At 38.2% G+C, this 12,333-nt stretch overlaps 1 protein-coding gene across 3 annotated transcripts in view; it reads left to right on the plus strand.

Moving 5' to 3' along the window:
- ATP10B (ATPase phospholipid transporting 10B (putative)) overlaps positions 1 to 12,333 on the plus strand; it is a 55,229-nt gene that overhangs the window by 24,383 nt on the left and 18,513 nt on the right. For all 3 annotated transcript variants that reach the window (XM_062605353.1, XM_062605356.1, XM_062605354.1), the window contains exons 6-10: positions 2,409 to 2,540; positions 4,772 to 4,899; positions 6,033 to 6,285; positions 7,309 to 7,544; positions 11,635 to 11,814. In XM_062605353.1, the coding sequence (XP_062461337.1) occupies positions 2,409 to 2,540; positions 4,772 to 4,899; positions 6,033 to 6,285; positions 7,309 to 7,544; positions 11,635 to 11,814 (929 nt within the window). The remainder of the gene's footprint in view (positions 1 to 2,408; positions 2,541 to 4,771; positions 4,900 to 6,032; positions 6,286 to 7,308; positions 7,545 to 11,634; positions 11,815 to 12,333) is intronic.

The raw sequence follows: 12,333 nt of genomic DNA on the forward strand, positions 1-12,333 counted from the left end.
GTTGGAGTAACTTGTCTTCCCTTCTCCTGACTGAATTTCTATTTTATTTCTCTTTAGTCAACCTTTCCCAGTACACTCCTTTGACTAGCAGCACAGATCCTAATGTGGATCTCTGTTAATGTTGCTTAAAATGCTAGTAGCAAAGGTTGGAGTTTTAAAGTCATTCTCAAGGTAAGGGTGTCTTTGATCTGAGTAAGTGTTCAGTTTCCAACTGACATCTTATTCCTAATGTCAGGATAAAAGTTTATTCTTTTTCTTCTAAAAATAGACTCACTTGAGCCAGTACCAGCCTAATTTCTAGGGTTTTTTGCTTATACTCTGGATTTTAATCATGGTCTGTGACCTTTTCTGAACAATGAAAATCAGCTACATAATAAGATGGCTCATTCTCAGTTTTTATAACTCTATTACTCCTCAAACTTTCTTTCTAATGGAAAAGCACAACCATCACTTAATGTGATTGTTTAGCTTGTGCAGTTCTCATCTGACCCAAATATGGTTATACTTTTCATGGCTACCCATGGTTCTTCACAAGGTAATAGCACTAATGTACAAAAACTTCATTACTGAGTGGCAACCAATGTAGTTTTCCCATTGTGATAGAGACTGCAGCAAGATCTATATGCTTTTTGGATAATAAAGTACAAGAATGAAGTTTTAGAAAAGCCCATCAGCATCCAGCAATAGAGAGACAAGGTACTAGTGCGGGGGTAGGTGAGATGCTGTGTTGCGCAGCATATAGAACTGTGAGGATTAGTGGAGAACAGAGTAGCTTATTCCTCTTATTTCTGATATTGTTTCTTGCAAGGTGATATCTGTATTACAGAGATGTTATTTTCCTGTTGGTCAGCTGAAATGGAAAGGAATGATAGAGCTGATATTTGGAAAGGAATCTCTTCCTATTATCTTCCTGAAATGAATCCATCTGCATTTCCTTGAGGGTTTTCTAGGAGGGATTGTGTTTTCAATACAAAACATTCTATTAAGCATGACATAAAAGAAAAGTGAGGAACAAGAATCATACAGCTGCTGGAGGAACAGAAGTGCATGCAGCAGTACCCTCCTCTTCTGTGTAGCTTGGTGGTTAGAGCATTTGTTCACTGGAGGGAAGACTTGGGTTTTGCTGTCAGTTCTGCCTGTATGGGAGTGAACATACATCTCCTGCTTCACACATTCTACCATGAATACCTGACTGTGTGGAATGAGTGGGTATGTACATAGACATGAGTTGGAAAGGAAGGAGCACTGGTAGTATAAGCTGGTCCCACTGACATAGCTCCAGGCTTTGTAAATAATTACATATGCATTGGAACAGGAAGCCAAGAGTCCCAGCTCTTGGGTGAATGTCCTGAACATAAGGCTGGAGAGTAATTTTCTCTCTTGCTCTCTGCCTCAATTAATAACCTTTGATGTAAACCTGGAATGAATCCAGCAGGAATGATTGAATCGCACTTCCAGCTTCTGGTTCCAACCACTTCCCTAGAGAAAGAGAGTAGGTAGCTTAGAAAATAGTCCCTCTCACACACATCATGCACATACAAATGAAAACTAAATACAAGTCTACAGGGTCTGTATTTTCAAGAAAAAGGACTACAGAAATAAATATTAAAGATGGCACTTAATATAGCAACAGATGGTAACCAAACATCCCAATTGAGGAGCCACTGTTTAGGTAATATTTAGATAAAAGCAATTTCTGCTTCTTGGCTTCTCATAGCACTCCCTTTTCTGTTACAAATATATCAGCTCATTCTAATTCAGTAAGTTTTAAGGATTGGGGTGGGGCTCTAGGGGTGGGTGTTTCTTGTCCTACTGCTTTGTTAGCACATTACAACTACATAGCGGAAAAACTGTGTAACTTCAGTATGTCACTGCTGGACCTGGCATGTTGGATTTTATTTAAGTTAATGAATGTAATGGGTTTAGTGGCTTATAAATAGCTGCTGAAAAATGTTCAAATGCAGATTTCAGGACTCAGTTTAGCACCTAATCAAGTTGTTTATGAAATACAAAAATATATTATTATTGTTCTTTTTCCCTTCATTCTCAAGGAGGTTTGATTTTTGAATATTTATATAAACCTTGTGATCCTACTGAATTTGCTGTCTTTGGGAAAATAAAATGTGTATGACAGCTGAAATCTGTAATGTAATGGAGGTCTTTTGTAAACTTCTAGATTTAGTCTCTAATATATATTCTGCTACTCAGTTAAATATGAAGATGCGCAGTGAAATTACTGAATGAAAGTAGAGTCAAATGAATATTTGTCATGAATATCCTGCTCTCATTTTTATGAGAGAAATACTTAAAACAGAAAAAATCAACAACAAAAAACCCAAGGTACAAACAATGCACTAAACCCTACAAAATATTACATGAATGTGATGATATTCATTTGTGTTTTGAAGGTCATGAAACTAAGGCCATGCTAAATAACAGCGGTCCTCGTTACAAGCGCAGCAAGATAGAGCGACAGATGAATATGGATATTTTCTTATGTGTGGGACTCCTGTTTGTGATGTGTCTTGTTGGAGCTGTAGGTATGAACCACTGACAAAAATAAACCTCTGTTTCATTGCTTTTTTTTTTAAATGGTGGTTAAAATTGATCTTATAGACATGAGTGAGACCAGATCCGGAGCTGAATGCTCTTTAGACTGCTTGGTCTTTCCAATAGACAAGTTAAAATGGAAAATCTGAGCAATTCAGATGGGAGAAAATTCATCCATGGCTACAACTATTTCAGTTAAGACCCATCTTCACTGTGGCATAGTGTGTGTAAAGCTAGCAAGTGAAAGTCATTGGGTTAATACATTGCAGAAATTGGTACTTGCCAAGTAAGATTTGTCTCCTGAGTGGATGTTTGTTCCTTGTGTATAGCAACAAAGGTAAAATGATGTAGCTTTACCTTCATTTCAGTAACATCTTCTAATATGTTCAGGAGTGATGTTTGCCAGAGCTACCCAGTTTACAACCCGTGAGCTGCACATGGCTAATTCACCCAGTTTACAGTCTTGACAGCTACCTTCCTTCTTAAGAACCCCTTTACAAATGGCTGTAAGGTGAATTAATAGTTTAAGTAGGAGCAGGCTGCATTTCGTTGGGGTCCCTGCAAGTGAGCAGTCTTGAATGTAGTAACTGGGGTTAGCTGACTAGAGTTTACTAGATTGCTAATTTCAAAAGCATCATCACCACTGCATATAAGCACCTGCTTGACTTCCAGCCCTGATTGCAGTCTGGCCCAGGCACATCAGGATTAATGGGATCTCATAATCAAAGAATCACAGAACAGAATCATAGAATAGTTAGGGTTGGAAAGGACCTTAAGATCATCTAGTTCCCACCCCCTTGCCATGGGGAGGAATAATCCTGAGGAAAGGGCCAAAGTTTAAGCCCACTGACTTCTGAATGGGTCACTGCTTGAAAGATAACATGGGCTCCCTTGAGAGGCAGAGAGACACTTTACGTTTGTTGTTCCTTGGCTGCTGTCATGTAGATGTAGAGATTAGTCATTGTTTAGTGTGTAAGCACCCTTGAGAAACATCCTTAAAAGTAAGTTTTAAAGTGGTCTCAGCGTTTAATAAACAATTTATCTGATCAGATTTTAAAAACCAACACAAACAAAAACCCCAAACATGAAGTGTCTGAATGGCAAGTGAAACGTAAACGTTAACAAGTCCATTTCGTCAATTCAATATATCTTGTAGATCTACCATGAGTTCTTGCTTTGCGGCCTTGTCTAAATGTAGGGTTCTAGGAAGAAATATCACTGATGGATCAGTTTTAAGGACTTTTCTTGCACACAGTGGAAAAATAGGGTAAGAAGTGGCTTATAGAGCATAGTTGTCCTTGCTCTGACCAGTTGTGGTCTCTAGCAGTGAGGATAATTTGCATTTCTTTGGCAGCATTTCAGTAGGCAGATGCTGCAAAGCAACTGCTTGCTTAGCTGATGTTAATATAAGTTTTATCAGAGCTGGATATGGGAAGTGATCTGATAGAGGTTTCTGGCACCTGGAGCAATGGTGCAATGAGGGACACCGAGTTGTTTGTCCTAGCTCTGTGTGAAGTTTCTGATGCTATAAATTTAGTAACATCCTTCAGCAAAGTTTATTTCAGTAAGGGCAATGTGAAAGGTGGTAAAATAATCATGATGGGATACTGTTAAGTTCAGAAATGAAGGCTCTGTTTTAGTAGTGCAAAGATGTCTACTGACATTTAAGACACAGGAAGAAGCAGCTTTGGGGTACAACTCAATTGAAAGGAATGTAAAAACAAGCTGCCCAGACTGAATTATAGGGGAGTTGTAAGCTCTAAAAAAGACAAACTGAAATCTTGAACGGTCAGGAAGGATAAGGAAGATTTCAGTTTGTCTCCATAGAGGTTACAAGATTTCTTTCTGTTAGAAAGAGGAATGGGAGTATCCAGTGCTGAGAATTTTTAAAGTGGTAGAGATGGAGTCCTTCAGCAGCAAGCTGTAGAATGAGGAAAGGTCTGTGCAGAGCCAGGAGCCCTGGGGAACACGTGCTGAAGGAGAGAAAAAAAATATCCATGACCACTCCTTTCTTACTAGCATATCAATTGTATGCATGTACTATAAAGCTCTTCATGTACTTTGCATTCTCCAATAAGTTTGCAGCATTGCTTGGGGTCTATTGCTTTAGAAATGTTCTTTTTTTTTTAATTATCATAGCAGCCCGTATCTGCAAATTTTAGAAGCTTTGTTAATCACCTTACTTCTCAGCATATTTCAATATTGGATATCATTCCTGCAGGTCATGGCATTTGGACTAGAAGCTTCTCAGAGCATCCACCTTATGATGTCCCGGATGAGAATGGCAATTTTTTGTCTCCATTTCTTGCCGGTTTCTACATGTTCTTGACAATGATAATCCTGTTGCAGGTAAAAGACAAAAGCCTTCTTCAAGGAAGAAACTTCAATACTGACTGTAATCACTAATGAAAAATTAATATCGACTAATGGTTGCGCAGCACCTCTTTAATCCTATTTGAAAATATTGTTAGACGTTTCAAATCATGCATGTGTAAAAGAATATATTCTTTTTTATTCCTTTCTAACTGCAGATTTTTCTTTCTCACAGTTGAAACCCACAAGAATATAGATAGGAAGGATGCATATTATATCTTTAAATAACTCCAGAATCTTTAGCATACGCAATAGAGAGGATGTTTACATCCAAATGTCAGCTTTTCCTTTTTTTTTTTCCTCTTTTTTTTTTCTGCTTATGTCCAGAATTCCAAAATAGAACACCACTTAATATCTCAGGAAAACGGTGAAACGGAAATTGTAATTTTTTCCAAACAGGGAATAATAATTAGATTTAGTTCAGCTGGTTTAAGAAAGAAACTAAATTAGAAGTAGGATGCTTGCATATCTGAGTCTGATTAAGCCTAATTGGGAGAGAACATTTTATGGGACAGGTGGAAAAAAATCACATTTACTTTCCAGATTTCTTGAGGTAATTGCTGAGATTTAAGTGGACAGAATTTCTTTAATATGAATGAAATGTGACAATGACTTTCAGAGCTGCTCAGAGGTTTCTTGGGGGATTATTCTTCATTACTGAAACAGAATATTTGTGCATCTTCAGAATTCGTTATTCAGGGCAGGGAAGCTACTGAGTGGGAAGTGTTGTGTGCAAAGGAATTGCTTGTTGAACTTTTTTACATTAAGTGTTAGTCTGTGCTATTGCATCCCTTTCAGAGTTTCAGGAGGGTAAGGGCAAGCATGCTTCTCAGTCCAGACAATGCGCTTTGTAAGAGCGTCTTCTAAAGGACCCATCTTTGCATTTGGTATTATAGGAATTTTCTGTTAAATTTGCCACTTATTGTCCCTGTTTATCCATTGCTGTTCTGTGCAGGATTTTTTTTTTCTCCTCTGAATTATTAGTATTACTGAGTCCAACAGTCTCTAGGAAGAGCTGTTTCTTTCAGAAATGTTGGTATACTTGAGCCAGGACATTGCTGACAGAAAGCAGTAAAACTTATCTCATCCCTCAATTTAAATTCTTTCAGGTTTTAATCCCCATTTCTCTTTACGTGTCCATCGAGTTAGTCAAGTTGGGCCAAGTTTTCTTAATTCACAATGACATTGACCTGTATGACGAAGAAACAGATTTGCCCATACAGTGCCGTGCCCTAAATATTCCTGAAGATCTTGGACAAATCCAGTATATCTTCTCAGACAAAACTGGGACGCTAACAGAAAACAAAATGGTATTCCGACGCTGTACTGTTGATGGAATTGAATTTTCACATCAGGAAAATGGTGAGAGACTTCTATATTAGCTTTTCTCTCTAAGCAACTAAATGTTATTAATTTAAATATTCATATTTAATCCTAATGAGCCCTCTGACTGAATGTAGAACTTTGTGAATTTGTCTTCATTTTGTGAGGGACTCCTGTTAGAGAGTCACAAAAGTGAAGGTGTTTTAAATGATTCAGAAGTCAGATGGGAAAAGTTTTCCAGTTTCCTCTGCAGGCATCTCAGGCTCTGCCTTGCATTCAATACCCACTTGAGCATGCAGAGAGAACATTTTCTCTTTGATTTCTAAATGAATGCCAGCCAACCTTTTATAAGCTCACAAATTGAGATTAGTTAGTAATTAAAATCAGTGGGTCCAAAAGTAATTACCATAGTCTTCTGTGTGATATGAAAGCTACAGCTGCACATTTTCTTGCGTTGACCCTAGTTGCAGTCCTTATCTAAAGTCTCTTGGTGTTCAGTGCTCTGAATCTAGGGGTTTGACACAGGCCCACTCTTGGTCGCTTTCTCTCTACATTGCACAAAGGATTTTATTAAGCTGGCAAGCAGCTGCCAGAAAGATGTTTGTGCTCTGTGACTGAAACCATTAGCAAATCTGTGAATTACCATATTTCACTCTCGTCTTCCAGTCAACTGCAAAATGCAACTAAAGAGACCAAGCACCAGCAGAAGTCCATACAAACCATGACTGATTGGTTTGTAAATGTATTTTTGTTCACTTGTAATAACAATCATTGGAAAGTGGGAGCTGCCAGAAAATGAAGTGGATAGTGAAGTTTTATGGTGTTGGTTCCTGAGATGTTCTGGGTTGGGTTGGGTTGGGTTGGGTTGGGCTGGGTTGGGTTGGGTTGGGTTGTGCTGGGTTGGGTTGGGTTGGGTTGGGTTGGGTTGGGTTGGGTTGGGTTTGGTTTGGTTTGGTTTGGTTTGGTTTGGTTTGACCAGCCAAGGAATTCCTCCCAGGCAATCCAAAAAAAAAAAAAACAACCCAGAGTAAGAAGTAAGGTTTCGTTTTCTCTTTTTTACAGCCAAGCGCCTGGAAACCCACAAAGAGTTGGATTTAGATAATGAGGACTTTGCAAAACTTCAGCACCTCACTCTTCCTCCAATTAATATTGAGACACCAGGCACTTTTAAGCAGAGGACCACAAGACCTCTAAGGAGGTGCCAGAGTGCTAGGGCTCATTTTCAGGGTCATACAAGGAACAGGTCGCTGGGTCGTCGTGACAGCAACCAGTCTCAAGTGGCATTCAGCAGTCCCATTGTGAGTACAAACAGATCGAGCTCATGCTTGTAAGTTCTTTCTGTGGCGTTTTGTGATGGGAAGCGAACAGGTGGGGACAGGAGCAATCCAACTCCTAGAGGAGCTGAAGGAAGGAGGCAAAGCATTGGGGTCCTTGCTTGGAGTGTGCAGGCTGCAGTTGCAGGGAGCTAGGTGAGAGTTTGGGAATCTGGGTCCCTGTATCAAAGACTGAAGCAGAAGAGTGGGGACATACAGGTGAGATTTTGTGATGGTTGCTTGACAGGAGGAGGAAACATGTGTTTAGGGTCCAAGGACTGAGGCTGTGGTTCATAACAGTAGGAAAGAGGTACTTTGCAGAAAGAGGAATGAGCTTTTTGTGCTGTTCTGGTTCACCAAAATGAAGTGGGGATTCTGGGCTGGGATTGTGCAAGAGGACCTACGGACGTGTCTGGAGCCTGGCTTTGCAGAAACAGGAGGCACAGGTCCTCCTGGGAGATGATGTTCAGGAAGAGAATATGGCTTTGAAATCTGAGTTCAGACATAACTCAAAAAGCCACAAACTTCTGCATCTAGCACTGCAACATATCTCTGTTAAACAAAGTATAGTCACGCCTGCGCTGTGCCTGCAAAATGCCCAAGATTCACTCTCCAGAGCAGTTCTGGGAGTCTGTTAGTGTGTCAAAAGATAAATATTGCATTTTTCAAGGCAAAAGAGAGAAAGCAGCACAAAGATAATAGAAATTAAACTAAAAGGACTTTTCAGGATAAGGTCTTAAACCCTGCAAGATGTCGAAATCTGCAAGATTCTGAAAAGCCTTGTCCTCCTTCAGTACCTAGGTGACCTCTGCCTCACCTGGTGTGTACTGACTTGGAAGGACACATTGTCTTCATTGCAATTCTAGGAAAGTCTTGGATTCTGATGAATTTTAGACCTGAAATGTATTGAAATCTAAGGCAACCCAATTAAAATCAGATTGTTCTTTTCTTCTTGAAAGTCTTCTTAACAGACATTTCAGACAAGGCTTCTATGGACTCTAGGACAATGTCAAACGTTTTCAAAATTAGAACTCCAATTAAAATTAAATGCCTGGAAAACCCTTCAAAATTCTCAAAACTTCTTGGCAAGGTTTTAGATTTACTGACTTTTTGGGGAGGATGTAAATTTATTATAAAATATTATTTGCCTCATTTAGTTCCTCTGTCATGTAGCAGATAACAGTCAGTACTTCTGCTCTTGGAATATGAGGTGTTTGTCAGTTGTTATCCTAAGCATTTGCCAGCCCTGTCCTCATGGGATGTTGAGAACCCCTCAACTGGTTTTTGAGAACCCATAGATCGTGACTTTTGAGGACCTCTTATGGTCCTCATAAGACTTCTTAAATGTGATAAATTAATTTCTTGCCAGCATATTTCACCGATTATGGTTTTTACTGCCAGACATCTTCTATAAATACACTGCCATGTTATTTTTTTTTTTTTTTCCCCACTGTAAGGGCAATACCTGAGGAACTAGTATCAAAGATTTTTGCAGAGGAAGATTAAGCTTCTGTCATGGAAATAACCAGCCTTAGCTGCTAATAGGTGTCACTCTATCTGGATATATCATTTAACCTCTATGACAAATATGAATAAGTAGTAATTGCCCAGAGGGTGTAATATGTATTGATGTCCTTCAAATGATGCATAGTAGTATCTTTCTTTATCAGGCAAGCCAATTCCCTATTAATGAAATGGGGATAATAAAATTTTCTGTGCCTCTGTGGTTCCTGCGCTTTGGAACTTTTATCACCTTTTTCTGATACATTTGTAATTTAATACAAATCTGGAGCATCTTGAGTACTCCAGTTACACAGAAAGTATCATGGGCCTGAATGTACTTCAGTAGTCAAAGTTTCTTTAAAAAATACATCTTTGAACAAAGGAAGAAGATAAGGAATTAATATTTACTCTGTCTGCTTTTTAGCTATTCTTATGATTTAAGATCATGACAGTCCATTTCCTTCTAGATTTAATAATTCTAATAAAGTGTCTTGCTATTAAAAACAGTTCATGAAGATTTCAATTGTTCTATTGTCGCAAGGTTTTAGTGTCATAAATTAGATGAGATGTTATAAAATTGATAAGGATATTTCAGAAACTGAATGGCACCAGCCATTTTATAACATTGGCTTTTCACTAAAAATTGCTAACATTGAAAAGTTGGTAAATTTAACTGATCATCATCATGAGTGTTGTTTAATTTACTTGTTTGTTTGTTTGTTTTTATATAAGTTCAGGCTGGTCAATGAACAGACTTGTTTTTCTGAATATTTTTATCTCCTGAAGTTCCATAAGGCTGGAAGTTCAGGTCACCCTATTTTCACCACGAAAAAGAAAGTGAGAGAACCTTTTCAATAAATAGGGTTTTTTTATATCGCTGTTTCTAAAACCTGAGGCCACAGTTGACCTGACAGGTTTCTGTTTTTTCCAGAGGAAAATTTTGAGTTCAGAAAGTTTCTGCTAAAGTGGAATATCCACTACGGCATTTTGGCATGAACTAGAGGCTGATGTTGAAGATATAGGTGCAAAAGAGATTGGGCGGGATGGTGACAGGTAGGAGAGGCTGAGATCTGTGTGTAGTAATTTGTGGTTCATCGGGTTCATTCCAATTGTGAAAATGCACAAGGACATTATACGAATAGCTGGGCAAGTCAGTGAGTTTCTGATCCTTCATGTTTTAAGTCTAATATAATTCCCAACATAACTGTTTTGACAATTGTGTCTGCACATATGTGTTCTTCATTAGAATTGTTCGGTTAAGCTATTTGGGACTGCTAAACGGACTAAGCACAGTATTGGCAACAGACAGTTACCCATAGCAATTGTCTCCTGCAGTGAAGTTTTGTGGAAGAATGACAGCTTTAATTTTTCAGCCCCTGATTCCTTTTAATAGACCAGAGAAGATAACACAAAAATCAGGCTTATGCTCAGTATGTATCAGTTTGCTGGAGAAATGACTGCATCTGTACTTAAAACATTCCTCCATATGTGAAACAAAAGAAACATGAAAACACTGAGCCACAGGAACCACAGCTTCCTGCAGCAGAGAAAGTGCAAAACCTTGTTTCCTCTTTGGATTTCAATTGCACTCTGTGCTGCAAAATAAACAGCAGATTTATTTGTAATTATTAGGATGATTTAAGAACCACTATTCACTTTAGCAAGCAGGAGTTACTATGCAACATATTGAGCTCAGCACAACATAGCCGTGAAGGTGAATGCCTGACTTCTGTTGCATATATATGGAACTTAAGAAAACTGTGCCAGATTGAAGGATGAGAGGGTAATAACTGAGATAAGCTAGAAAGCAGATAAATCATTTTGGCAGTTCCTTAAAGAAGGCATCCAAAAGCATTGGCTTACAGGAAGGTCTCTCTTAAATTTGGAAGTTTTTGATAACTATGGCTCTGCTAAAATGAAATTTCCATTAAAAGTAATACTCTCATACCCCTATATCAAATTAAATCTTAAGTGACATTAAGTAGTTTGGCTTGCAAATTTAGGTTTGATTAGAAAGAGTGTGGTAGTAAAATTACAGTAACATTTCAGGAACAAATGAAGTATGTATGTATTCATTGTAAAAACTGAGAAAGAACAGTTTGAGACAGCTGCTTCTTCTGGACACAAAGCAAAATGACTCTGGAAACAAAAAAGTTATACTGTTATAGCCAAGCCATAAGCACAGTATATTCTCTGTTGAAATAACAATCAGCTCCTAAACTGAAATGGGAGATCACAAGTCCACTTCCATTTGGAATGGCCCTTAGTTCAGTAGTCAGCAGTTTCAAAGTTGGGGGACACAGCATAGATTATTTTTGATTTCTAGTAGATCTCGAAATAAATTTCTGAAATCGTCTTCTATTCCAAGATGCATTTCATTCAAACTATCTAGTTATACAGCTCTTAGAAATGTATCCTTTTTTCCCTAGATGTTAAGTACAAAAGGTGTTTGCCTTACATAACTCTAGATGTAAATTCAGTAAGAGGCTAGAAGCAGCTCTCTAGTTGATAGTTCTTCCTTAAGGACAAGGGTGAATGGGAAAAAATCTTCATTAAGTAATTTCTCTTCCAGGAAAAGGATGTGACTCCTGACAGCAGGCTGCTGAGGCGAGTGAGAGAAGCTGCGCTCCAGACTGAAAACCTTTCTCCTTTTATACATATGAAGACTTCCACATCCCTTACTGACTTTTTTCTTGCCCTTGCCATCTGCAATACAGTCCTGGTCTCCACAGCTACTGAGCCAAGACAAAGGGTAATCTAACTTCAAGTATATGAGGAAAACTGATTATGCTTCTATTTAACAACATACTGTAGTGTTCCGTGAAACCTGAAATGGTGAAAAAATGGTTTGGAAATTCTCCTTTAGTTCTTTAACCTTTTCTGTAGTATCTACTGTTTCCCTGCCTGTGAATATGCCTTCCTAACATGGCTTTTTATGTTTGATGAATAGCTATGGCTACTTCACTTTTTCTTTTAGATTTTCTATTATATATGCTATAAGAAGTATGTTGAATATACTGAGTTTTCTTGATCTCTCAGGCTATTGACAGAACTACAAAGGGTTTGATTCCATCTCTGCTTCGGAGGTAGAGATACAAATCACCATCAACTTTGGATGCCAACTCACCTGTGATTCCCCTACTGAATTCCTCACCACAGTTAAATAGGGAAAAAAAAAAAAAAAAAAGAAAAAAAGAAAAAGGTTGATTTTCTCATTATCTTCATTTATAAACAGAAAAATATATTGAGGCTTTGAAAAGTATCTTGTAGT

This window comes from Pezoporus occidentalis, unplaced genomic scaffold, assembly GCF_034315485.1.
Source record: "Pezoporus occidentalis ecotype Australia unplaced genomic scaffold, CSIRO_AGI_Poc_V1 ctg91, whole genome shotgun sequence".
NCBI lineage: Eukaryota > Metazoa > Chordata > Aves > Psittaciformes > Psittacidae > Pezoporus > Pezoporus occidentalis.